Source organism: Dysidea avara, chromosome 13 (genome assembly GCF_963678975.1).
Source record: "Dysidea avara chromosome 13, odDysAvar1.4, whole genome shotgun sequence".
Taxonomy (NCBI): domain Eukaryota; kingdom Metazoa; phylum Porifera; class Demospongiae; order Dictyoceratida; family Dysideidae; genus Dysidea; species Dysidea avara.
This window is the reverse complement of record NC_089284.1, coordinates 16,435,845-16,463,279: the sequence shown is the minus strand read 5'-3', so window position 1 is coordinate 16,463,279 and position 27,435 is coordinate 16,435,845. Positions and strand designations below refer to the sequence as shown.

Sequence of the window (27,435 nt, the reverse complement as noted above, 5' to 3'; positions counted from 1 at the left end):
CAGCCATGGAAACACTACTATGGCTGCCCAGCAAACCAGCACTGGGATGTTTATACACCACTCAGCCAGGTACTAGAGCCTTGCCAGTGCAGGAAAATCCTCCTGGGGCAGTAGTAACCTGCAGGACTGTCCAGGTCTCATGGAGAGAGGTCACGGAACCTGAAGTTCCACAATGACCCCAACACTGCTAAACGAGACAAGGACAGTTGGGCATTCACTTCCCCAGTAAACACCAGGTACCCACTGATGTTACAGCTGGGTGGGCTGCTTCCCCAGTTGACACCAGGTCCCCAATACACAGCTGAGTAGACCTGGAGCAATTTGAGTGAGAAATTTCTTGCAAACAGCAACAATAATCAGTGTTGGGAGTAACGCGTTACTTATGTAACGCGTTACGTAATATTATTACTTTTGTGGTAACAAAGTAATATAACGAAATACGCTATGACAACAGGTAATATAACGCAAGATACTTTACTTACAAATGTAACGCGTTACCTAAGTAATATAATTACTGTAACGAGTCTAAACAGCTGCTCAAGACAGCATTGCAATTTTAGAAGACACTCAAGTCGAGCTTCATTTACTATGCAGCTGCCTTGGAAGCTGCAAGATCATTCATCTTTTGCGCACAGTGCCATTCTGTATATTGCACTCCTTTTTAGAACAGTTTGATTCTAATCTTAAATCTTGCCTAAGTCACATAATACAATGTAGTCTTCCTAATGATTCTTGGTGCCAAGCCACTTTACCATTTCGCTTGGGGGGTCTGGGCTTGCGCTCATCCTTTTCTTCCGCTGCTGCAGCCTTTTTGGGTTCATGTAATAGTGCTCGTCTCCTGGCTTCTCATCTTCTATCCCAGGACTTTCATGATCTAGTGTTTTCAAATGAAGAACATACTGTTGCTACCTTTGAAAGGTTTACATCTGATATCTTTATTCCCTCTGCTACCCAGCAGGACTTACAGGCTCTGTTAGATCAAAATCAGTATGACCAACTAATTGCTTCTTTCAACATCCGAAACCGTGCTCGACTTACTGCTCTCTCTCACTCATCTGGTACTAGCAGTGGATGGCTCAAAGCTATTCCTTAAGTCTCCCTTGCTCTGGCTATTCCTGGTCCTGAGTTTGTTGTTGGCCTTCGTTTGTGGCTCGGAATCCCTCTATTTCCACTTTCCCCATTATGTGTGTGTCTTACTTCCATTGACCAATTTGGTGATCATCTTCTAGAATGTTCTCATGGTCCTATGAGAATTCGTCGCCATGATGCTCTAGTTGACATTGTTTGTCATGCTTTGTGCCAGAGTCACTCAGGAGTTTTGAAGGAACAACGTGTTTCTTATGAAGATAATTCTCGCCCAGGTGATGTGTACCACCCTGACTTTCAGCATGGTCGTCCAGCTTATTTTGATGTGTCTGTTTGTAGCACTACCCAGCCTTCTCACATTTCTTTTTCTTCTTGTGCTGGGGTAGCTGCTGCTGCAGGTGAGTTAGCCAAGGACCAGAGACATCAAGATGCTGTAGAGGAGGCAGGGTGTGACTTTGTCCCACTTGTTGTAGAAACTTTTGGTTTTTGGTCACCATTTGCACTCCAGACCTTTCGTACCATCGCTGAACGCACCACAGTCAGAAGTGGTGCATCAACCAAACAGGCTCGTAAACATTTGTTACAACAACTTTCAGTTTCTTTATGGACAAACAATGCCCGTATGATTTTATGGTACTGGGCTTTGCAGTGTGAGGACTCTGATTTTCCTTTCCCCAAACCCCTGTTGTAATTAATTGTGTTTGTAGTTTAGTTGTAGAGTAATTTGTATTGTAACTGTACTATAAAAGAACAAAAAAATAAAAAATATATATTACGTAATATTACTTTTTTTCGTTACTAATCTCGTTAGTAATCCTCTGAGTAACACCTAACCATAACGAGGCCTAATGAATGCACTAGCTTCTTACTTATAACCAAGATTTGCACATTGTCCAACAACGCAATCGTGTCATGTGATAAGGTGGTAGTTTCACACTTGACAGCTTAAGGCTGTGGACACAAAGTAATATAATATGTAATATTATTACAGTTACTTTATTTTATGGGTAATATGTAACTGTAACTAAATAGTTCAGTTGCAAGTAATATGTAATATGTAACTAGTTACTTTTACAAAGTAACTTGCCCAACACTGACAATAATAATAATAACAGTAAGTCACTTCAGATTCCATAAACAGCAAACGAATGAAAATATTAGAGACCAATAAACACGTGACTGAGTATAGGCACGTGATACTTTGAACAAGGAGCGAGGCAAGCAGTCTTTGATTTGTAGCGAGACAGAGCTAGGATGAGTGAAACAGAGAAAACTCCTCTTGTTGGTAACCAGCCGCCTCCATACAATCCAGAAACAACCACGGCACCTCCCTACCCGCCATCCAGCGGACAGGCGCCTCCCTACCCGCCATCCAGCGAACAGGTACGCAAAATGGCTAACTACGCCATCTTATGCCCTGCTTATATCGTCTACTTCAGCCTCCACAGGTCACTGTGGTCACTCAACCTGCCACGGTAGTCGTACCAACGAGTTATGGCGAGTATCCAGTCAATATCATGTGCCCTAATTGTCGTAACCAGGTCTCCACGAAGGTGGAGTACGAGTCTGGGACCCTAATGTGGATATTAGTACTGGTGTTGTGTTTGCTAGGCTTGTGGCCGTAAGTGTGATCAGTACATTGTGTTGGTGTATATGGTTATGTGTTATTAGGTGCTGTCTGATCCCATTCTGTGTGGATGGATGTAAAGATGTATCCCACACTTGCCCAGTTTGCAACAGTCGTCTAGGTGTGTACAAGCGGATGTGATGTGCTTTTTTAACAAACACTGAAAATTGTATGAGATATTTTTGTTGTTTACGCACTTGTTTGAATGAAAGCATTGGAATATTGATATGTTTTTGAATTGTTAGTGGTTTGCGAGGAAAATCTGAATGACAGATAATAATTTGGCTTCTGATGGTGACCTGAGGCCAATAGTTCAATAAAGAAAATCCGGTATTTCCGGAACTGAAAACTTTAAAATACGGTGGGTATTCCCGAGTATTCTGAGTATATCTGCCAAGGAACTTCTCGGAGAGTCATCATTTAGATCGTTCAGATGGCGTCGATTACAGGCGAGAATGGCTACCCTAGTAGTAACTATCAGCCCGCGGCTAAGAGGCATCAATTTGGCTTACCGCGAAACAAGGGAAGAGCTAACAAATTACAGGGAAATAAGAGAAAGACGAAGTATTACATCAAAGAATCCTTTTCAAGACACTCTCTTGTTTTCCTTGGTGCTGCTCTATTACAAGGTATTTTATCTACGTGTGTTGTAGGTTGTAATATTGTAACCCATTAGCTGTACTGATAACTGGCCTGATCATTCCCAGTCTCATTGTTGGCGAGTTCAACAGCGACCTTATCATAGACAACAATGGAACTGTGTATGATGACCTAAGCTGTAGTGATAGACGTGAGTTGAGGGATAATCTAAGCCGTGGATATATACCAGAAGTGGATGAGGTACGTAAGAGGGAATTACTAGACGTATTTCACTTAAATATGTTGCATGTGTAGGATAAGGAACCGGATGGGTTAGGAGAAGACAAAGTGATCTATGTCATTCTATTCTTCTGTGTTGTGTTATATAACTTTGGTCTACTTTGCTATGCTGTAAGTGTTGGACTATGTGTATCTAAATACACATAAATAGATCTCATGTTTGTAGTTGAAAGTGCAAAGTATTTTGGAGGTGTGCGCTTTTGTCCTTCTCAACGTCTTAGTGACAATTTATGCTATTGTTCAAGGTTAGTAATACATGTGTGTGTATAGTGAAGAGTTATATTTTTCTTCCCTTTTAGTTTATCAGTTTCGTGAAACTAGTGATACATCAAGTAATGCAACAAGCAATGATGAAGGGCTGACTGATGTTGGATATTTTGCACTCGCCATGGTTAGTGAGTGTCTTGTTTTGTTACCATGGTAATATTCACCATTTTAGGCAGTCGTGTTGTTAGTAATGACCATTTTGTTTATGATTCTGTTTAAAAATACTTACTATGAGTTTGGGTGGAAAATGTACAAGAAGATTCGTCGCAGTGAATGGAGATGTGAGTGAGATGGCCATGGTGTTTGACTAATGTAACACACCCCTTTTGAAGAACAACCCACCTTACCAAAGGGGCAGGTTTCATTTTCAACCACTTCTTTTTTTTAAGCAACTGTGTTATGTGTCCAGTGCTATAATGAGGTAGTTTCCCTCCTTGACCTGTTTTCCTCAGGCAACAGTTTTTTTTCGAGAAATTGAGATCGTGTCTGTTGCTAAGGAATGGCTAAGGAAGATGTTTAGAGTGGTATATACCCCTTACTAATTTTGTTACCTTCTATGTACACTAGATATATTGAGGGGACCTTTGTTGGTATGTAGGTGATTCTACTAGACATTGTGTCAAGAGTGTAGCTAGCTTGTGATAGCTGTAGCTTATAGACAACCAAGTCATGAAACAGTACTTGAGAATGTGTCTTTACCAAATTTTTTAAGCATTGCCATAAAAATTTCAAGCCACATGATTTTGCACAGTCATCAATGAGGCTAATAATTCATCCAATAGCCATGGTATTTGAAAGCCTTCAGAAGTAGTGTTAATTTGACTCATCATTGATTCTTTTCAGTGGAGGAAATATTACTTACTTTAATTGCATAATTAGTTGATGGAATTTCACATGAGTCTCAATGGTCATAATGCTAAACCAGCAAACATTGAAGTTCACTGGGGCTAGCAGATTTTTAGATAGTGTTCCATGTATGCTTCAATAAAATGTATTTTGTTTTGAAAGATTTAAGTGTGCAAAACAGTGATCTTTCCTTGTTTTGCCAAGAAATTCGGGGCTATTATAAAACAACCTTGATGTTTATGTGAAGTGCTATTACTAAGCCCTACTGAACCTCATTGTTGGCTGGAGACTCACATGATAGTAATAATCAGTTAAGTCAAGAAGTGTGTAATGCATGTCCTACTGTACCTCCTCTGGATTCTACTAGTATTTGGTTTATGATAGTGTTGCAGTCCACTAGATATTTGCTTGCTGTTACTATTTGATTACTGCTGTGTGGAGGGAAACTTTTGATGGTGGCAAAATTCAGCGAATAAGCCAAGTTTTTCCCATCTGAATATTTTGTTTATGAGGAAAGCGTGGTATCCTTGAACCTTGGAGTACAGACATGACGTGGCATATCCACTATTCCAGAGGGTGGACTAAAGTCTGACCTTGTATTTGATTGCTGCATAGTTTTATATTAGATGCTCGATTAGATGCCAAAGTGAAACATGGTTCTACACCAGGTATAGCGATTGGTAGTTGTTAAACAAGGGCATGCGCTTTGCTGACAATTTTATTTCGCCTACTGTGATATTTTGGTTGATACGCAAATTTTCCCTACACCAAAGTTTTCCTCTGTATGGTAAGTTACAGTTCTAGATAGTATTCTTATCTGGGATGAGACCAGTAATCAAACCATGCTTTCTTTTCTTGTGAGTGGGCCCACACACACCAGAAAAGTTTTGTGACCATCAAGGGCCAAAGTTTGCAATCTGTTAATATCACAGCCCCCTGCTAACATGACACATGTACAGTATCCGAACAAGTTTTAATGCAGCATTTTACAAGACAGTTGTCTGTTACAATTCCTTTTGTTGGTAGATATCATGTGAAGAACAGCCAATCAAATATTTCGTAAGAATTTTTAAAAAGTGTGGCCACCTATTATTGGCTAGTTTTCATGCAAGTCCCATGCAGAATTTTTGTACGACTGACAACCAACTTGCTAATCACTGTACTTTTGACACTTTTCTGCAGAGCATGTTGTTGTTGTTGCTGACAAATAGCTTCAGTTATTTAATAGAGGAATTATATTGGTGACGTGTGTGGCTGGATAACACAGGTGCATTTATTTATTAGGCTTTACAGCATGGGTACAATACAATTTAAAAAGTAGTACAATTGCAACAAGAAAAATCAGTCCATGCTGAGGGTCCACTAGCAACCAGTGCTAGTGGCCTAAGTACAGTATGTAAAGACTTGTGTTTACAAAGTTTTTTTTTTGGTTTTTGTGAGCTTGACAAATTTAAGAAAGCTTATGGTTAAACAATATTGTTCCTAACATAGGGTTGACAAAGATGTCTTGTATAATGGTAATAGGTGTTTGTCACTCTCAAGTTTGGTATCAAGCTTTTTCAATATTTACTGCTACTGTACATGATTTAGTACATTTAGCTGTGTCATGTGTTTTGTCTAGTTTATTATCGCTGGTATGAGTCACTGATGAGTTTAGCAAAACTTGATGGTCTGTTCATGGTAAGAAAATGCTGTAATGGTTCACTGTGATCACCATATCCTCCTCAGGTCATCTTCCTGCTCGGCCAGTGTATTCTACTACTGGACTATTGCAATTACGAGTTCTACCTCAGTATTATATTGATAGTAGCTATTGTCTTCCTAGTACCACTCAGCAAGTACTTTGTGAGTCATGTTACTTAGAGCTGTATATTACCTCTGAGAGTTACTGGCTGCAAGTGGCTTATAAGTGAGGGTATACCATGGTCAGTTGGTACCAACTTTTTATATTTCCCCTAATACAGCCATGTGCACCTAACTAAACAAATTGTGGCCATTGGTATAAACCATGTGTGTATTGTATTAAAAATTCATGTGTACCCCTCAGATCAGAAATGAATATACATACGTTACTTGGGTACTTGGGTTTGTCCTGATACTCCAAGCAGCTTACTTAATCTTCAAAATTGTCAGGTATGCTTGTGTGCACTCTACTTAATACTACTACTATACCTGACTGTACACACCAGGTTTGCTACTAAAAGTTGTCCACTGTGTGAGCTTCGCACCTCCTTGCCCTTTTCAGACAGGGAGCAGACTTTTGAACACCTAATCATGTTGGGTGAGTTGCTTGTTTCAGTGTCATGAATCGATGTTGTAAACTAACTTTATAGCTGCCATCAATCTTACGCTTTGCATATTAACATTTCTAACCTTACTTGTGGTATACAAGAACTACGGCAAAGGATTACGAGATCAATGTGAGTTGGTGGTGTCTTTATTAACCATTTAAATCTTTATTGTTCTAGTCCGCAAGTCTATGAAGAATACTGGTGAAGATGCCCCACTTGGCAGCTCAACCTCAATGAGCAATGTAATGAGAAGGAGCACAGATACCAACATGGATCAAATTGATTCAATGCCAGGCAGACCAACATCAGAACAGTTCCAGTTAGAGCCAGACCTGGAGGTTGGCATGAGAGGCAGTTTACCTAAGGAATATTTCAAGCGTCATGACACCCACAAAGCAATTGTGCTACAAGGTGATATCAAGTCTCCGTCATTTTCACCAGAGTTGAACTGTATAACAGAAAATGAACCCCCGACACTACAAACAGTCAACAGTATTTCTGCCCTTGAAACACCCCCACGACCAAAAAAACTAAATCTAACCGCAACACAATAACAGTTACTTTTTTGTACCACCTAATACACCACCATATTATCTCATGTGTCTGTAGACTTGTAATGATCGTAGTCAATTGTTGAGTATACATGTCCCTCATTGCACAAGAATTCCACTGCTTCCCTGATGTACATTGTATCAATTGTGCACATGTCACAATAACAACTAACCTAATCTGTGCCTCTGAGCAGCCTTGTCGGCTAACAGTTTGGATAACATCTTGTATATGCATGCCTTGGGCCACCATAGAACCTGATATGCAGTTTAATACCTGTGGGAGTGTGATGAGTGTAGTGTGTACACAATACACATACATCACCTTCTGTTGAACACCACTTAATCCAGATTCCATCCTTGCACCCATGTACGATGGTGTTGCCATTGAGGATGATGAGGTACCTGGTGCACTCCAGCTATTTGACGTCTGACCAGCTGCAAATGCTGCTGGCTACAATGAACACAAAAATTACAATGGTGAAATTATAACTTAAATACTTACCACAATGGGTCCCTTCTTTAGGCACAAGTAACTCTGCAGGGTCTCCATTAAATGACTGGTTACTTCATTGAAATGAACGATGGGACGTATGCTGAATACTACGACACTTTTTTGCTGCTTAAAGGAACGCAAGTGACCAGCAACTCTAACATATATTCCTTCCCTAATACACAACTAGTTATGCACTGGTCTATGTAAGACTTAGCCACCTGCACTCAGCCCTTCTTTCAATCTCTGCTTCATTTTCCTATTGGTTTACATTATGGCAGCGCCTGTCAACATACGATATTCCATTACCTGCTCCTCTAACCACTTCTGTACAGTAATCCATGGTCCTGTACGATCATCAACCTGCAGTAGCACACCACAAGATCAAGACACGTTACAATCACACATGAAGCTGCAGCTGGTTGTTCATTCTTGAATACACTACTTGACATGGTGTCTAAAGTAAGCTTTAAAGTTATGAGCATGACTGAAGATTGATATTTGCATGACAAATCTTGGCACATAAAAATTGTTGTTAGCCTATGTCTAGTCAGGGATGGGGTGAAAATATCTGCTTGTTGAAACTCATTTCAGCTGTCAGGTACAAATTTCATTTTAAGTGTAGCAAGAGTTCAAAATAATTTTTTTTTTGGGGATGCTCTCTTGTTCCTTCAAAACATAATATCACGCAATAGTCATCGCTTGTCACTTTTTCCGTCACTGTCAAGGTCACAGTACCTTGTACAGCTGTAGGCTTGTACAGTTGTATGATGCAACAAGTACACTCTTTTTTTTGGAATTTTCAACTAGAGTAGGAATCCAGTACTTTTTATCGATGTGTTATGGATCCTACTTTAGTTGAAAATTCCAAAAAAAATTTTTTTGTGTACTTGTTTGTTAACTTTTTTTTTGTGTAAAATAAAATCATTAGCTCAATGTAGTCAGCTGCAGACCCTTTTTCAGAGGCACTCTAAACATTGTGTAAGACAACATGATGGAGAAATAGATTAGCCATGCAACACTAAGTGCTTTGACTTGCAGTACAAGTATAGAATGTATACACAGTGTGAAGTATATAAAATTTCAGGATCCCCTGTTCCTGGGTCCTCAGCTCCACTGTTTATACTTACCTAAGCAGAGGATAATGGAAGATGATACTATTCTCTCAGCTTATTGTTGATGAAGAATAACATAACGTGTGAAGAGAGAAGACCTCAATCATTTCAAGTGTTTGGTATTGCCCTATTTGCTCATTTATAGTGCCTATTATAAGTCAATGGCAGTAGAGGTAGAGACAAGAATTTAAAAGTGGAGACAATCAGCCCATTTCATGTGATAAAGATTGCCTTCTGGATGGAGGCTTCCCACCACATACTGAGGATTTCCAAATCTTTGCAACACGTCTGAAACACAAAGCGGAAAAACATGATCCACCACGTCACTTCCTGCCTTTTACCCATTCGACGGTTTAGATCATGTAGACTGGACCAACGGTTATGATTCAATCGAGTCGTTTGTTAATAGATTTTATACTCGTGTGTCAGTGTCGAGGTCAGTGTTTCACTGGTCTCATGGCGTGTTAAATTTCACGTGATAGGCGTGCACATGAACACATTACACTTTGATGTTGCAAAGATTTGGAAATCCTCAGTATGAGTGGCTGGCCCTGAATTACTCTCAGGATTAGTGTCATTACTGTGTTCTTCACCAGCTGGGTCACTGGTAGTGTTTGTTGATAAGTTAAGAGAAATAGCCCCCTTTGATTCTTCCACCTTTTGTGATGGTGCCTGGCTTCCTGCTACAACAAGTTTCACCAATGACTATCACTGCAGCAAAGCCTCATGCTAAAGTTTACTAAAAATTATACTAAAATGATGCTATACTATAATGCAGTGTTTGAATGGGCAATACAAGCGTTGGATACTCCCCCTAAAAATACAATAATTGAAGTAGGGTTCCAGCAATAAAATAGTGAAACAAGAGATGATGAACTGCCATGAGTGAAAAATTCTACTTGGCAATGTGAGGAAATCCCCAAATTGGCATGTTCTCACCATCTTTTCAATGCCAAAGTAGGGATTTCCCACACTGCTACAATGCCAAGTAGGAATTTTCATCATAGCTCTTGTTTTACTACTTTATTTATCACTGGAACCCTAAAATTAATTTTTTTTATTACACTAGTTTATTAACTGTATTGTTAGAGCACAGCTATAAAAAACATGCATGGTTGTGACTGCTGTATTAGAGTATCTTGATCTTGCTACAGTACTATGCAGTATAAAGTTAGGGAGCGTGGTACAATACTTTGCTGTCTACAGAAGTAGATTGTTGAGGGGCATGGTCTCAATACCAATTATTAGAGGTATGGTAGCATGTTTTGATCATTTAAGGGGGCGTGGCAATGTTTTATAAGCCCAGTTTAGCTGCTACCCAATACTACCAAGGACACAATCTGTTAAGTGCCTCAAATAGTTTCATGGCATCTGAATACGTTCCCTGGAAGACAACCATCTAATTAAAGATAAAAGTACAGATGGCAGACTTTTGTCGGAACCCCAAAAGGTACATCCCACTAGTGAGTCTGTTGCTGTGGCATAAAACGGTGGCATGTGCTTCTAGTTCCTTGCGACTGTGGTCAAGTGAAGCCTGGCAGGCTGATGAAAATACAATTTTTTTTGTAATAGTATATCCAGCTGCCTGTACGTGTTTTCTTGTTTTAATGCTGTATTTGAGGTTGAACAGAGTAAGACTATTCCGGAAAGGTGATTTTCATCCTGTATGGCAGGCCTATGGTATTTCTACGATGGCTTTAGATGCAGCATTTTTATCAGCATGCATCACTTTAGGGGGGACCCTACTAAACACTACTACTGTACTGTTTGATATTATGAACTCTTGACTGTAGTGAGTAGCCCTAGTCATTACACACGCTGGCAGGCAATGACAGCTAAGCAGTTAAAGAATGTTGTTCATAATAACTTTGTAGTCTCAGTGGTCTCATGTAAACTTCACACAAAAGAAGGCAGTGGGCTGGCCAAGTGAGAGTACCACACACAGCTCACCTTATATATGACATTGGTCTGTGCCTCCACCACTTCCATTATCTCTCCAACAAAGGTCACCTGGCATCACATGATATAGCCACATAGCTCCAGCGTACACTACACACACCTGGTTAATCTCAATATCATCCAACATAAATGTTTCTGCTGATGGTGTAGCTGCCTGGATCATAGCTGAAGTTACTGGTAATATTGACTGGCTCTGGCCAGCACTGCGGCCCTGTTCATTACACTAATAATGTCATTGCTTAATTTCCACCTGCTTACACCTTCTTCTCCGGAGATAGTATATTGGGCGATGTTATTCCATAGTTCTGTAAGTAGCCACCTCCAGACGACGCCATCCCGCCGCCACCGCCATAAGAGGACTAGATATGACGCGCGTAATTTCCCGCGAAATTCTCACGCACAAGAACACGATATCCTTTAGCTTACCTGATAACCGCCGCCTATCACAAATTCAAGTTATATCTTTGGATAATATAAACAACACAACGGCTTACCAGCAAAGTTCATGTCTCTCGTCTCGAATTAAAGAACAGTTCACCGCGTATTAGAAGTGGATCACGTGACAGTTATGCATTTAGTAAAATAACAAATATATTTGATACAAGACATCTTAACTACTTATAATTACGGTAAACGTTTATCTACAAATAATGGGCAAGCCACACACACAAGGTGAGCAAAGTTGTTAGTAGCTTGTCTGAATGGCAAGGTCGTAATAGTAATGTTAATTAGGGTTTGTGGAATCTAAAGGGACAGCAGTAGAACGAGTTTAAGCAACACAATGAGCTAACCTTGTCATGTATTCACTCTCTGGATGTACCTCCATCTCGAATCTTTTAAATTCATTTAATTCCTTTCTTATTTCAGCCTATATTAATTACAATGCATTACACAATCACATCCATACATCGATCCATATATTATACCTTGTCTTCAGGCTTTAGTCTAGTCCATGGTTTGTCAGCTCTATAAGAGGAAAACACATAATGAAACTGTGCAAAACTCTGGAAAAGATTACTTTCTGTCGTATTCCAGAGCATCTATCACTTCTGCATAGTCTGCGAATCTTCTACAAAAGCAATGAGTGACAACAAATCAATACAAAGCTAATTTGAGTATTTAAGTAATTCTATTGCAAATTAAACTCACATTAGAATTCTTTTCTCTCTCAATTCTTTGACTGTAGGTCGTCTGCTTAACTACACACATCACCCAAATTATATCATAACAGATTAGTTACAAATTATGATACCTTCCGTGTCAAGATTCCTTTTTTCCTTTCAAATTCATCTCTAGCCTCTTGTTCACTAATATTGTCATCTATTACAAAGAACAATATTAATAATGTCTACAACATCTCAATGTGGGGTCTCACTTCTTAGAATGTTTCGTTGCTGTAGTTCTTCTTTTGTTGGTCTCATGCTTAATCTTCTACTAAGAGTACCCTCAACTACTGAACGGGTCTCCTTAGACAATGCTATACACAACCAACATATAATAGTAGTTGAAGTTATACAAGAGAAACTTGCTTGCTATTTGTTCTTTGCGCCGTCTCTCTGCCAAAATGGCTACACTATCCCTTCTAATAACTTTAGCTGCTAATCCACCATCTATAGCTGTCATATAGTGATAATGCTGCTATTTTAACGGTGGCTGTTTCACCTGCAGAGTTTGGCTCATCTTCATCATAATCACCTTCTGAGCTACTTTCATCATCATCTGGTGAGAATACATAATAAGCAGGGTCACTGGTCGATGTAGTGACATTCTTTGTCGCTGTAGGAGTACCACCTCCACCAGTAGTCACAGGTGACAATGAATTACGTGCTGGCTTTTTGGGTACTGCTGGTGGTTCTGAAGGAAATGATCTCACTTCATCAGGAATAGTCTCTACTGCTCCAAACTGTACTCCTCGAGATGCTCCACCGGACGATGTGCTCGGACTGTGAGGCATGACCTTCGGACTGTCCGGAGAGTTTGTATTATTACCTGATATCCGCTTCAGTTTAGCTGGGGAATTGGGAGGTTTCTCAGGTACAATTGGTGGACTTTTCAGCTTGGGACTTTGTACAGTTCTTGGGGATGGTTGTGGGTTAGAAAAATTATTGTACAACCGTGGACTGCCGCTATTTTCCACAGTAGTAGAAGCAGTAGGAGGCGAATTAACAAGACCTCCAGTTGTGGCCGACCGACCTCTATTTGCAGGAGGAATATCATGGAGGTTATTATGAACCACATTGTTGGTATTTTGAATAGCGTCGGAGGATCGAGGGAAAACATCATCTGTAACACAAATTTTCAGAGATTCTCACTTTTAATTGTACATACCAAACATGGACATGTGGTAATTTATATTACACAGTATATGGGCAAAATATCCTACACAAACATGGAATACACAGGACCTACACCCTTGATATCAACTACACCAAATATATTCACCCAACCACCAGGCTAACTATTATCATGCTACCAGCTAATAAAGTGAGCATTAAAATACACCTAGCACCAATGTAAGTAGCTACCAAATTAGAACCGTTCACCACACAGCAGCTACTGACAATGACAGTGTAAACTAACAGTAGTAGTAGGACTAGTATACCAACTAATGGTAGCGGGTAGGGAGAATTTGTGGTGCGTTTTTGTTAACAATTAAGCGAATTCTCATTACAATTAAGCGAATTCTCATTACAGTGAAGCCACTGTGGGGACTAGGTGGGTCTTTACATTGTACTATAATCAACAAACGCTCACCATTAGCAGATGGCTGTAATACACCTCGCTTTATCAAGTCCTCTCGACGCGATCTTATTGACAACTGACGTTCGAGATCTAGTTATAGTAAAAATGCACTAGTTTAATAGTTGTCCGTGTACTCCAATGAACTAGCCAGTTACCCAGTTGTTTAACTCACTTTGTGAGGTCTCCACAAACTTTTTACTTTTCTTCTTTCTTCGCCACTTCCATGGACGTAGTAATCTTTGGAAAAAGGTTAGTCTCTTTCGAGTCGAGGCCATATCGTCCACGCTTTGCTGTTGCTGATATTGGTTAGGTCTACCATTAGCCTGGATCAATATTTGCGAGTCACTTGCCGACCTTTGGCGAATTCCTCTAACCTCCTCCACTCTCCCATCAGATGCGGCGGCCATTTTATGTTGTTTTCGTCCGTTTCAACACTTCTAAAACTAAGCGTGCATTGAAATTAATATTATAACGGTGTCTCTGAAGATGGAAGATAAGTCGTCTTCTCTTTTAGGAGTCCAGCAGTTAGTGCATCGTGACGATGGCTCATGGCACATGGCGAAGCTGATACAGAAGAGAGAAAACCCAGAAACTCACGATACAGAATATTATGTACATTATGACGGCTGTAAGCTATATGGTACAAGTTGGCTTGTTTAGGTGTTTGCTTTTTGTTTAGTGAACAGACGAATGGATGAGTGGGTTCCCGCCGATTGGATAGAACCAGAGGCGTCCCCAGCTCAAGAGACGGCCGCCGTAATTGGGGATCACGTGCATGAAGGCTCAGAACGTAAGATGACACGGAACATGAAGCGGAGACACGACGAAATCAATCACGTACAAAAGGTAATTACCATCTATGTATTCATATCTATGGTTACACTATATAAATGATAGACGTTCGAAGAAATGGATCCCACGACTGCAGCCTTAGAAAAAGAACACGAAGCTTTGACAAAAGTTAAATACATTAACAAAGTGCAGCTAGGAAAATACGAGATTGACACTTGGTACTTTTCTCCATACCCTGAAGAATACGGCAAGCAGACCAAACTCTGGATTTGTCAGTACTGTCTGAAGTACATGAGATTGGAGACAACATATGTACATCATCTCAATGAGTGCCGGTGGGACCAGCCACCTGGAAAGGAGATATACCGGAAGGCAAACATGTCTGTCTTTGAAGTGGACGGCAGTGTGCACAAAATACACTGCCAGAACTTGTGTCTGTTAGCTAAACTGTTTCTTGACCACAAGACACTTTACTTTGATGTGGAGCCATTCATATTTTATGTTCTCACTGAGGTGGACAAGTTTGGATGTCACATGGTTGGCTACTTCTCAAAGGTACATGTGCCTTATATATTAATATGGTAAAAATTGCTGCTACAGAAACCTCACAGGGTCCATGGTACATATATTGCCTAATTAGACAAACATTACAATATATTAGATGTCACAATTATTTGAAGGTGTGGGGTTTCTGGTGTGGGGCTTCACTGTCTCAAGGGATTAGTATTATAATACATACAATAGAGTATATTTGATTGTGGGCTCTGTGATCACTGTGATGAGTAATGTGTGCTGGTAGGGAGTAATGTGTGCTGGTAGGGAGTAATGTGTGCTGGTAGGGAGTATTGTGTGCTGGTAGGATGTATTGCCTTGTACATGACACCACCAAACTGTTATTTTAATTACATTAAATTTTGAGCAAATAATGGGTGTCATTGGGATTACCAGACATTAGATGGTGTACAATGCGGCCCCTCATTATAGTGACTATGTTGTTATTGGGGTCATAGTTTCTTTGGTCTCCTTGTTTCACTGTATATACTTTATTTTGTAAGAAGAGTATATCTGGATGGAATCAGTAAATCACCATGTATCTCTGTTAAACTAATTTCCACTCATGTGCTTTAAATAGAACAATGGTTTCATGCTACATAAGGATTGGTTTAGTCAATTTATTCTAGCAGGCTAAAATCTTGGTGTGTCTGAGGTATCTTCTTCTTTGCTATATCACATGCCAACACACAATCACAGGTGGCTGTCAGCAATAAATTACATTACCTCAGAGACTCGGTTCCCTTAAAAGAGATTGATAGCTACTTAATATGGAATTTTTATCATACAGTATGATAGTACTGTATAGTAGGGACCACAAAGGTAACAAGTTGCTATGGAATTTTAAAATTATTAAATGGAATTTTCTACTGACTGACTGAGTAACTGACTGATGCCTTCAGACAAGCGTAACTCGATAATGGCTAAGGCTATGGGCTTGATTTTTTCACAGTTCAGCTCGAGAGGTGCCTTTTGGCACACCACAGTACATACAATGCATTCTTCATGGATTTATCAGTGCCCTCCTTTGTGTCCCATTCATCTTTGCTAACAGCGAAAAGTGTCAATTTGGCAAGCACGTGATGAAACATATTTTTCATAGTGGCTATTTTGATTGCAGAGATGCTTTTTGAACAGTTCTTGATTCGTAATGCTATGTAATGAGTTGAACATAACCAACAATGAAACGTAATGGATATTTCACTTTTCAGACGATAATTGATATAACTGGGGGGCACGACATCATTTCTTTCTTTTGGTATGCATGGATTGCAGAGGTGCTTTTCAAACAGTTCTTGATTCGTAATGCTGTGTAACGGTGAACATAGCTGACAGCAAAGCGTAATGGATATTTCACTTTTCAGACGATAATTGATATAGCTAGGGCATATGGTGCCATTTCAGATGTGGTATGCGTGGGTTCACTATAGTCATAATAATTTTAACACAAAAAAATTGGAATTTTCAAATAGAGTAGGGATCATAGCACATTGATGCAGCACAGTAGGGACACAACACTTCTTATTGTTTTACTGTGATTTAATATCGTGCAATACTCCAGCTTGTTTCAGTACTTTTTATCGATGTGCTATGGTCCCTACTCTTGTTGAAAATTCCAAAATTTTTGTGTACTTGTTTGTTAACTTTATTTTGTAAATAATTATTATGACTGGTGAACCCACGCATACCACACCTGAAATGGCACCATGCACCCTAGCTATATCAATTATTGTCTGTTGCTATAATAATATCTTGGCAATGAAATGATATCGTAAGGACTATCAATTTTATACAACAGTGGTCAGTGGTTAAAAATAGTATTTATGGTCAAGTTATAGCACTGTCAGCCAACTAGGTAAAGCTTTTTACTATAATTTTAATCCATATCCCTGAGCTACACTTATGTGATGACCAACTTTTGCAGTCACATAAATAGAAACTTGTATGGTGATAATGGGAAAACAAATTATAGTTGCTTAAGTAATAAAGATTTTCCCTGTAGTGCCTCCTTCTACCAATCTTGGACTATATAATGATGACACTCCATGTGACAAACTAACATTTTTATCTCATGTTTTCTTTGGTGTACTACAACAAACTGTAAAATACTGGTATCTCCTTTGTCAAGAACCAGGTATTTAAAAGCTTCTGGAATGTTTTCAGTATAGTATTCTTTGTAGTGAATACTGAATACCTGTAAAATTCAATTTGGTTTACGCTACTATGCCAGGCTTCTGCATATCTGATCTGAGAGTAAGTGTGGACAGGGTTTACACAAGACACAGGCCGAAAGCTTTAATTGTTATTGGATGGAAAGGGAGATTCTTCAACCTATTAAAAACTTTTTAGTAACATTTGTAAATGTTATTCATGACTTGTTATCCTTATTGGCCATATAGTAGTATTCATGTAATAGCCATCAAATTTCTCATGTGTGTGTGTGTTGATTTTTGTTAGTGTTATAATAAAACTTCTATCAAAAGACAATTTCTTGTAATTCATCAACACTAAATATAGTAACAGGATATTGAGTCAGTTAATATCCTTAGTTACTGTTGATGAACTGATATAAGGTGTTGTCTTAGTTAGAATTTTGAGTGATATGCCGATAGCATGTACCAATAATAGATCCATTAAAATGATCCTATAAAGTGATGAAGCAATGTTATAATGTAAAAGTTTGTGTTATAAATAATATATGTCACTTAACTTAAGAGATGGTATCCCATTAAATACTGTACCATCTGTTCTTAGTGTGTACTAGTGTACCATAGATACTCAGATATTGTTGTACCTACGTAAGTCCATTCAGACATCCCACTACAACAAGTATGTGTATACACATACACATGCACGCACACACTTGCAAAGCCTACGGCAGCCATGCAAAACACAGCTATTGCTGCCCAGCGAACCAGCACTGGGATGCCTGTGCACCACTCAAGTGTTTGAACCTTGTGCAGGCAAATCCTTCTGGGGCCCCACAGGAGGACTGTCCAGGTCTCATGGAAAGAGGTCACAGAACCAAAAGTTCTACAACGACCCCAACACTACTAAGCGAGATAAGGGGCATTTGCTTCCCCAGTAAACACCAGGTACCCAATGATGTTACAGCTGGGTGGGCTGTTGCGTACTATGAAGCATGCAGGGAAATTACAAGGCCCTTTACAGATACATCCATAGAAGTGCATGGTTGATTCTTATTACCCCTTTCTTGTTGGTGTGTTAAGGGAGTAGGTAGCAATAGGAGTTACTAAAAGAGTACTCTTTCCCCACATGAATGTATTGCTAGACTACTACAACATCCATTTTTACTTGTTATACACTTTACATTATACTGGATGAAAGTGTTTGTGATAACTATTACTTTGCTATCATGATTTAAACCCCAGTGCGTGGGAGTATCAAAGCGCCGCGCTGGGTTATAACTACCATACAGCTAGACAGAGCGGCGCTGCTACTGTACGATATATTAGTTATTACCCAGTGATAACTAACTTATCACCCTGTTGCGGAGCCACTCAGTCTCTTTCATGACATCATAATAACCGCGAATGGCATTGTTTACCAATGGAACAAAGAGCCAAATAAGGAAATATTGATACAAAACACACCAATACAGCACTTAAAACTACCTAAATCTTACAAGAAAACTGTTAATCCTTTACACAATAACACTACAAGTTACCAATACCGTGATAGCTAGTTTAACAAATGTCAAGAATAGTCCGTGACGATTTTCGCTCCAGCAATCACTCCCAACGGTCACTATGGTGAAGAACTAACTTCCTCTAGCTTCATCGTTCTATCTTGGACTATGGTAGCCACTTGTTGGTCTTTATTTTTCTCTTGCACACCACGTGACACCACCATACCAATTTCTGACGAAGGCGAATCGTACCTGGAACCACTGCTTCATAACACCGCCCTTCGCTACAGTTTGTAGGCAGTATGTAAGGTCTCTCTTGTAGCTACGAAGTAGAATCTCCACACAATTCGGACGAAATCTTGAGCACAGTGACAGGAACTCAAACCGGAACTTAATTTACTATCCGTTAACTTCTGCGCACTCCCGCGCACTGGGATATAAAACAGTTATATCCCGTATACTCAGATGATATCATTGTTATTACACTCGTCCTCGGCTCCGCCTCAGACTCGTGTAATAACAATGATATCACCCTCGTACCGGGATATAACTATAACTTATAACACCCCACTGACAGATATCCTTGTTGTTATCCAGGCTTAGCAAGCACTAATGTTTATTGACATTTGGCAGCTCACTGGGTGACTGAACTCCGTGGTCTTCAGTTATGGGTGAACAACTTCAAAGGAATTGCCAAGTGATTAACAACCAGTCCCTAACTAATGTGTCAATTAGTAACGGAATCCACATAGCATAGCAAGGCTTGGTAATATCTCTATGGGGGAGAATTTTGAACTGCTGTGTGTATGTCCTGTACACAAACACACTTTGTCCAGTTCACCTTTGATGCCCTCTACTGGTGATGGAGAACTGTTGATACAGTCAACCTTTTTTCTGAGAAAGTGCTCAAGTGTTATATAATATGTTTTGCTGACTGCCCTCCAGCTAAACAATCTCCTCATACAAATATTATCATTTCTTACTGTAACATGTTTCCTGGTACATAACACATACAGTAGTAAGGTGTGACCAAAGGTAGTGAATGTTTGGGAACACAGAATTTGGACACTGTTATGAGTACAAGTTTCAGCAGCTCCTTCAGAAATGGTGCTGTTATTGGTGTGCCTAACTCTAAAAGGAATTTGATTTGCTTCTTAGTTTTGTCGTAGAATTACTCCACAGACCACCAGTTGTATAACCATCTACATTGTTTAACCACATGGCTGTGTGCTGCACCAGCTGGGTCATAGTAGGGTCTGATGGAGCAATGCTATGAAGTTTATATCATGGGCCTTAGGTTACAGAAAATAAGATGAACAGGATGAATGGGGTAGAATGAACAGTCCACGTCGTACACCATGTGTCATAAAGCTTACTCCATCTGTTTGTGTATTTTTAAACATAAGTGAATGTTGAATTTGACAGTGAACATTCTGTTAACATGATCGCACTTGACGTAATTTTTTTATTGCATACGCTTGTGGCAACTGCTGTTACATTTGTGAATTTCACCTAAATTAAATATCACCAATACATTTATTGAATGTTTGTCCTGCCAAATTTATGCTTGTATGGTAATAAATTATAGACAGGACTGAAGAATATAAGGAAAATAAAGGGAAGGTATAAAAGCCGGAACGGAATGGAACCGGAACGGAACGCACCCCCTCCTTTAATTATTTTTTTATTGTCATAATTACATTTTGTGTTCATTTTCTACATGTAGCTACACAGCTGAATCCTATCGTTGGCTTCTACACCAACTGCATCAGCGATAATTTATCATCTCCAAATAGTGCACTGTTAATAGCACGTGACCGTAGCACGTTCTGCCCTGCTCAGTTGCGTTTTGGTGACGACGGATAGAGAACAGCGGTGATAGACTTTGACGTACTTAAGTGAAGATACAAACTTAAAGCAACAAAGTCTGCTGAATAGCTACAACTTAAGTGGAGATTGTAGAAGTAGCCGCCAGCCTCGTGCAAGCGAACCCAAGTTCAGTACTGTACCTCCAATGTTATTAATTGTATAAATCACACACTTGTATGCAGTGCTGTGCAGTTTATCTAATTTAATTTAGCTTGAACAGTGCAATAACGAAATACAATGATGTATCGAGTCTCGTACATTCATAGCTATGAAATGATGTCGTATTGCTACCGCCATAGACTAGCCATATTAAAGGTACGTATGGTATATGTTGTCTATGGCCACAATCGGGAAAAGGAGGATACGATGAATCATCATACTCGTCGATAAGGTAGCTGTCATCACTGTTAATTCAGTCTTGTTTGTATTATACAACACTTTGTAATCACAGGCCTATAACAATACATATAAAAAGGTAATTCATTGCAATTGCTACATAATCTGTTTTAACAAGTAGCTATACCAGACTAGTCATAGGGTAATGTTGAATTGTTCTTTGAAGTGAATACGATGCACATTGCTTAATCTGAGTAAGGAAGAATCCTCTACTTTTAACATATCCACCTGAAAAGCTGGATGCTTTTGCATAATACAGCTACGCATAGCATGATAATAGGTGTTTTCTTCAGTAGCTGTCAAACGCATCTGGTGTGTGTTAGGGTCTCTGTATAAACGACGTTCTCTGTAGCTGATGATCATGTCATGAGGAAGGGAAGGGACTTGAGTTGTGTCTTTACGAATTGGATTACCACATCCATAGCAAGTGCGAATCCGATTTCCTTCAATAAATTTTGCAAGAAACATAAGTTGGCTAGACAAACCAGATTGGTTATATTGGTGGAGTGAAGGTGTATAAGACTAGTTGAGCATCTGTGATGGTGTATGTACTTGATCAAAAACAGGTGAGGAATGATATGGCATTGGTGATGCTGAAAAGTAACTGTTCATACATGATGGTTGAAAAGGCTGGTCAAAGTGAAAGCTACCACTATATCCATAAGGAAGAGATGGTGAAAAAGGAGGCATGGTAGATGGCAACACTGGAGGAACAAAACGTGACTCTGGTGGTACATTTTCAGCATTTATTGAATGAGACTCATTGCCACTAGTACTAGGTAAGGATAATACATCCTTTTCTGTTAAAACAGGTTTCTTCTTGCCCTTCGGTGTACCTTTCCTCCGAGATGTACTGTCCTTTTGCCCAGCTGATTTAGGGAGTTCATTTGAAATTAATGTAGACAGATTTAGTGCTACAGCTTTGGTCTTTCGAAGAAATGCAAGATAATCACTTAAAATACCCATGTCATCTGCAGCTGCCAACGAGTGCTGACACACCTTAGGAGTGCTGGAATAGACAGGGCAATCACAATGTACTTCTGTACCACATCCTCGAGACTTCTTTGCATACACAAAATGAGGTGGTGTAGAGGTATCAGTAGCACTCATACTAGCCACTTGCCTTGCAGAAGTATTTCCAGCAGCACTTACGACAAACCCAGGAGTGCCCAACAACTTTGCTGCTTTAGTCCACAAATCTTCTACTCGACTCGGTTGTAAGTATGAAATATTGGCCTTGGTCCAATCAATACTCAAGGTGGTGGGAACAGAATGAAAAGAATGATCTTTGCTGCAAGTTACAGAATTGCTATCTTTTGCACTTTGCTTCAACAACTTCTCTACTTTTGCTTTTCGTTGCTCCGGAGTCATTCGTGACCAGTCACTTTGGGATGCTTCTAAATGTTTGTAATCACTATGAAGCTCGTATTCACCACAACAACAAACAGCCTTGGAATATTCTTGCTGTTGTTCTGCAACCAGTTGCTGCATTTTGCTATTGAAAGAGGGCCATTCTTGTTTTTTGTAATGCACTTTTTCTTTTAATAGGCGATTAATAGACTCATTGTTGTTGGTTGTATACCATGGAGGTGGGAGTCCAAGACCAGCAGTTGTGCGTACAGACCGTATCAGTGATGAGCAAAACAATCCAGCTTCATTAACAACAAACCATTCATAAAATCCAGAACACAGTTTGTCCCAATTACTTTTCAATTTTTCAAGCTTTACTTGAAAATCATTTGCATCAGACGAGTCAATCAAGCCAAGATACAATGTATCTTCAATTTGGTAACCAAAAATTGAATTCATTATTTCTTTAGATTCCCTCTCTGGCACACACATCCCTTAGCTTCATTTTAATATTATCACGTTTGTGGAATGAACACAACAACTTTGTTGCTTCAGGAAAAACTGTAGAAAAAGCATTGCTTAATTGTTCTTCCCCATCTGTACCCACCGCACATAATGATGTAAGGGATTTTCGATGTTTCATTAGTTCTGAAGCAAAATAAAAGTAGGTTTCATAAGTGCGCTTTTGGTGAACTAGCATAGGACCAATAAAGACATGCTTTCCGGTTTTTCGGTTTACAAGGAGTAGATTTTCATGTCGTCACAGTAACATAAAAATTGCCAAGGTTGAATGTTGGGTCTACACCAAACACACTATTAGTAGTTGAGCCTCTATTGGTACAGAACCTCTCAATGTCGTATAACTGCTGATCAGTAAAAAGGACACATGATACAGCATCATCAAATGACACATTTCGTACAAAATCTTTTAGAGATCCAAATCTCTGTTGAAGCAGATCATAAATTAAATCTTTATGGTGGTTAGAACCAATTCCGGATGTACACTGATTGTGATTTTTGAGATTATACGCCTGCCTTCGATCTCTAGGGAGTTCACTGAGACTGTTAGCACTGACTACCCCACCTACTTTCTCGTAGACCATATTAACTGCTTCTTTAGGTGTCATTTGCTTCATATTGACCTTTATTTCTTCAAGCGTACTTTGTGCAGTACGTATATATGGACGAGCAGATTTCTTGGAATTTCCATGAGAAGTGAGGTAGTCTTTTGCCGTGTAAAAAAAACTGTACTGAACTATGGCTAAGGGTAACTGTTCACCTTTTGGATCTATATAACATAAATATTCATGTAAATTATATGAACATTGTATAATGGAAAATTTGAAACAATCAATTACAAGCTCATACAAATTTACAAAGCATTTATCACCATAATATATTAATGCACAAACACTACTATAGAGCAGTATTGCGCAGCATTGACAGCTTTATTACAATAAAGTAGACAGACATAAACAAACAATGCAAACTTACTATGAATGTAAAAGATGGTCTTTCGAAATTCTGTAGTTCCCTTATGATGATAATAAATTCGAGTTAACTTGAAAGCACCATCAGTATCTTCACCACAAAGCTCAGCATGTACTTCACCAGGAGCTATCCATTCAATGCTATAAAACCGCTTGGGCTTTCCTTTGTGACACCAGCCCCCAACATCATCTGCTTTCAAGTCATCTTTGTGCCTTAGTTTGTTGGTATTTACTAGGAACACTGCAGCTTCTGTCACTCCTGTTGGTCGTTGATTACATACTAGTGGTGATGTCTCAGATGTGTGTAGAATTGCATTGAAGGCTTCAGTAGGTTGAACTGGACCTTCATAAGTGCCAAACACTGGAAATTGTCCAATAAAAGTTGGGTATTCATCTTCCTTTTGGCTATACGACCTATAACAAAATTACAACATCATATAAAGCTTTTAGTTTTGCATTAATTGTACCAAGCATACAATCCACTGTATAGTGTTGCCACACTTATAAAGAATATGCGCTAACACTTTAACTAATAAATATGCGATGTCAAAACTGTGAATAAAAGTATTTTAAGCATGCACAGAAAGTGCCACTAGCAGAAAGCTAGCTACCAAAGATTCTCCAGAGCGATAGATTACAGTAACCCAAATCAGGATCCTTAGCTCAGATATCCTAGCTGCCTTTCTTGTGTTGAATTCACGATAGTCAGGTTTAAGCGCCAAAAATTCTAAGGCACGCCGCAAGTCTTTATGAATTGATCATCTTTCCTTCGAGTAATAATCGCAGGACAACTTAAATCTAGCTAAAACTAACGTAGAAACTCACCGGCTGTCATTCGATGTGAGGTTGCTATCTCCATGCACATCATTTTCTTCCGCTCCGTCGTCGTAGTTAACGTCGCTGCATTGCTTAGACAAAAGCTTTCTTCTTTTACATCTTTCACTTCCATCATCCGGTCCCAATATATTTATTTCATGACCCTCGGCATCGTTTTTAGTCTCACTTGCTTGTAGGCGTTTTCCTCGAAGTCGTGCTTGTCCGTTAAATTCGTCACCTTCATCATTTTCCTGGTCGTTTGGGCTATCATCACTGTCATCAAGAGTCAGGTCTATCACCATTGGTTTTGCCATACGCACACGACTGTTCTCTATCCGTCGTCACCAAAATGCAACTGAGCAGGGCAGAACGTGCTACGGTCACGTGCTATTAACAGTGCACTATTTGGAGATGATAAATTATCGCTGATGCAGTTGGTGTAGAAGTCAACGATAGGATTCAGCTGAGGTGAAATCATGTAGCTACATGTAGAAAATGAACACAAAATGTAATTATGACAATAAAAAAATAATTAAAGGAGGGGGTGCGTTCCGTTCCGGTTCCATTCCGTTCCGGCTTTTATACCTTCCCAAAAATAAACTTAGCTTTGATCTGCTCAATCAATTTTGTATTTTAGCCTCACATACTTGGCTGAAGCCATCTTCCTGTGCCAGTCTTAATTCACATTCACAAATACACACATATACAGTCACTACTATACTGAATTGCCAGAAGCAATTTGTTGTACCTGCTGTAATGCCAAGGCTGCAAAAAAAAAATTTTTTTTCTAGCCATTTATTGTCCTAGTATAACAACTTCTTCCCATTACTCAAATATGTGGAAGTAGATGCGTACAAGCAATCTGGCTGTAGATGTTTTACCTAGTTTGTGTGGTGAGTTTATGGGCAGACACTTGTGCATGGTTTCTAGTCGGGCTCAGGTGGCGGCTTTGCCTTTCAGCACCTGAGTAATGCATAGGTATGACTGTATACTAATGGTAGTTGAAGACTTTTGTGTGTGTGCATATGTGAATAGTAATCTCAATTTTAAATTGCACATCATGTCTCTTTATAGCACATGTTAGTTTCATGTCATTGTTTAGGAGAAGGAGAGTCCAGAGAACAACAACTTAGCGTGTATATTAATCCTACCACCTTATCAGAGGAAAGGTTATGGAAAGTTCCTGATTGCCCTCAGCTATGAACTCTCTAAGCTAGAGAAATCAATCGGATCACCAGAGAAGCCGTTATCAGATCTGGGCAAGCTAAGCTACCGTAGTTACTGGTCTTGGGTACTGCTGGATATCTTGAAAGACTCCAGAGTGTCTATTTCCATCAAAGAGTTGAGGTGAGAGCTTCAGAGCAGTATGGCCACCTATCTCGACTATGTAGTGAGCATGTCAAGTAGGTCCCAAACATAGTCAAGATGTACTTCGTGATTTCATTAATGAGACCACATCATTATGGTGACCATGTCGAGTAGTTCCAAACATATATAGCTAAGGTATATTTAATGGTCTCACCACCTCATTATAGTGACTATATCAGCTAGTTCCCAAACACAGCTAAGGTGTGCTTTAATAAGGTCATTTCATTCATATCTGCTTTGTGAAATTCTTAAGTTGATATGTTGTCATTCTATGTGTTATAGACAAGATGTTTAGTAGTTAGACTTGCACTTGAGTTACTGTTTTGTGTTTATTTAATTTTTTTGTATTGTTAGTGAAACATTCTCAAACATTTTGTGCCCCCTCGGATTTCTAGTGGCCAGTGAGCCCAGTGATGCAGTTTCTTAGTTGTTGACCTATCACCCAGTTTTGATCTTTGGCATAAAGAAACTTCTTATTTCTGTTTACAATTATAAATTAATAGTGTTTTGTCTTATATTGACACTGCTCATTACATAATGTGGACACGTGTGTTGCATACATACCCTTGGTAACTTGGTGTTTACCTTGTACCATCTACTATTGTGGGTTGGGATTTTTAGAGAAACAATCAGGACTAATATACTACTTACTCTTCAAGTACTGCTTAATTGGTTAAGTGAGACCTCTATTTTTCAAACACCTGTGGCCAGCTCAATTTGCTCAGATAAGTAAATTTTGTTTGGTAAATGAAGACCATTCATTTATGGATGGTAACATGTATCCCACAATCTATTATTCTAACAGCGTACACCTCTTGACAAAATACTCTAATAGAACAATCACCTATATTGTTGTTCTTGCACAACAATAGAACACACATTCTAATCAATTGATCGCTTATTTTGATTTTTGTAGTGAGATGAGTAGTATAGCAGAGGAAGATATTGTTGGTACACTACAGTCACTTAATATGGTAAAGTATTGGAAGGGACAACATGTCATCTGCATCACCCCCAAGGCAGTTGAGGAACACTTAAGAAGTGCCCAATATCGTCGCCCCATCTTAATGGTAGACACAGAGTATCTGAGATGGAGTTCTTCTTATAAAAAGGCTAAAGTGAATCGAAAACACTGACTAAATTCTGTAGTTATGCCAGCACACACATTATTACTTTTTTCAAATGAATTCAACTATATGTTGTGTTACTCTACACATCATTTCGCGTTTATATTTTAACATCTGTTGCAGACAATCTGTGCACCTACCATAACAATTTATAAACTGAAAGTCTCAGTTGT

At 39.2% G+C, this 27,435-nt stretch overlaps 6 protein-coding genes across 7 annotated transcripts; 3 read left to right on the top strand and 3 right to left on the bottom strand.

The window, feature by feature from the left end:
• The first annotated feature begins 2,237 nt into the window (after positions 1 to 2,237).
• Positions 2,238 to 2,951, top strand: LOC136243674 (LITAF domain-containing protein-like). Its single transcript, XM_066035214.1, has 3 exons — positions 2,238 to 2,469; positions 2,526 to 2,707; positions 2,758 to 2,951. Exons 1-3 carry the CDS (start codon positions 2,341 to 2,343, stop codon positions 2,852 to 2,854), a joined length of 408 nt encoding a protein of 135 aa, XP_065891286.1. The 5' UTR covers positions 2,238 to 2,340; the 3' UTR covers positions 2,855 to 2,951.
• A 24-nt stretch (positions 2,952 to 2,975) lies between these two features.
• On the top strand, positions 2,976 to 7,681 carry LOC136243669 (uncharacterized). The gene is made up of 12 exons (XM_066035209.1): positions 2,976 to 3,342; positions 3,390 to 3,553; positions 3,608 to 3,703; positions 3,759 to 3,837; positions 3,892 to 3,983; positions 4,032 to 4,140; positions 6,327 to 6,385; positions 6,434 to 6,550; positions 6,753 to 6,838; positions 6,895 to 6,986; positions 7,039 to 7,125; positions 7,174 to 7,681. The coding sequence occupies exons 1-12, from the start codon at positions 3,147 to 3,149 to the stop codon at positions 7,548 to 7,550; spliced, it is 1,554 nt and encodes a 517-aa protein (XP_065891281.1). The 5' UTR covers positions 2,976 to 3,146; the 3' UTR covers positions 7,551 to 7,681.
• LOC136243673 (replication protein A 32 kDa subunit-like) lies at positions 7,534 to 11,729 on the bottom strand. Its single transcript, XM_066035213.1, has 11 exons — positions 11,606 to 11,729; positions 11,538 to 11,551; positions 11,372 to 11,470; positions 11,212 to 11,322; positions 11,103 to 11,162; positions 8,347 to 8,400; positions 8,259 to 8,296; positions 8,050 to 8,212; positions 7,870 to 7,998; positions 7,721 to 7,821; positions 7,534 to 7,673 (listed from the first exon to the last, which is right to left on the bottom strand). Exons 1-11 carry the CDS (start codon positions 11,616 to 11,618, stop codon positions 7,592 to 7,594), a joined length of 864 nt encoding a protein of 287 aa, XP_065891285.1. The 5' UTR covers positions 11,619 to 11,729; the 3' UTR covers positions 7,534 to 7,591.
• On the bottom strand, positions 11,667 to 14,301 carry LOC136243670 (phosphatase and actin regulator 1-like). Of its 2 annotated transcripts, none has more exons than XM_066035211.1 (11): positions 14,026 to 14,301; positions 13,866 to 13,943; positions 12,774 to 13,394; positions 12,641 to 12,721; positions 12,487 to 12,588; positions 12,364 to 12,431; positions 12,261 to 12,310; positions 12,130 to 12,180; positions 12,038 to 12,077; positions 11,903 to 11,979; positions 11,667 to 11,855 (listed from the first exon to the last, which is right to left on the bottom strand). In XM_066035211.1, the coding sequence occupies exons 1-11, from the start codon at positions 14,258 to 14,260 to the stop codon at positions 11,840 to 11,842; spliced, it is 1,419 nt and encodes a 472-aa protein (XP_065891283.1). In that variant the 5' UTR covers positions 14,261 to 14,301; the 3' UTR covers positions 11,667 to 11,839. The 2 variants fall into 2 exon arrangements, with proteins under 2 accessions (XP_065891283.1, XP_065891282.1); XM_066035210.1 differs by having other exon boundaries at positions 12,641 to 12,727; positions 14,026 to 14,299.
• LOC136243672 (histone acetyltransferase KAT8-like) lies at positions 14,279 to 27,347 on the top strand. The gene is made up of 5 exons (XM_066035212.1): positions 14,279 to 14,481; positions 14,533 to 14,699; positions 14,751 to 15,200; positions 25,870 to 26,114; positions 27,052 to 27,347. The coding sequence occupies exons 1-5, from the start codon at positions 14,340 to 14,342 to the stop codon at positions 27,269 to 27,271; spliced, it is 1,224 nt and encodes a 407-aa protein (XP_065891284.1). The 5' UTR covers positions 14,279 to 14,339; the 3' UTR covers positions 27,272 to 27,347.
• Positions 23,214 to 25,337, bottom strand: LOC136243354 (uncharacterized). Its single transcript, XM_066034874.1, has 4 exons — positions 24,777 to 25,337; positions 23,956 to 24,365; positions 23,550 to 23,749; positions 23,214 to 23,405 (listed from the first exon to the last, which is right to left on the bottom strand). The coding sequence occupies exons 1-4, from the start codon at positions 25,079 to 25,081 to the stop codon at positions 23,214 to 23,216; spliced, it is 1,107 nt and encodes a 368-aa protein (XP_065890946.1). The 5' UTR covers positions 25,082 to 25,337.
• Positions 27,348 to 27,435: the final 88 nt, after the last annotated feature.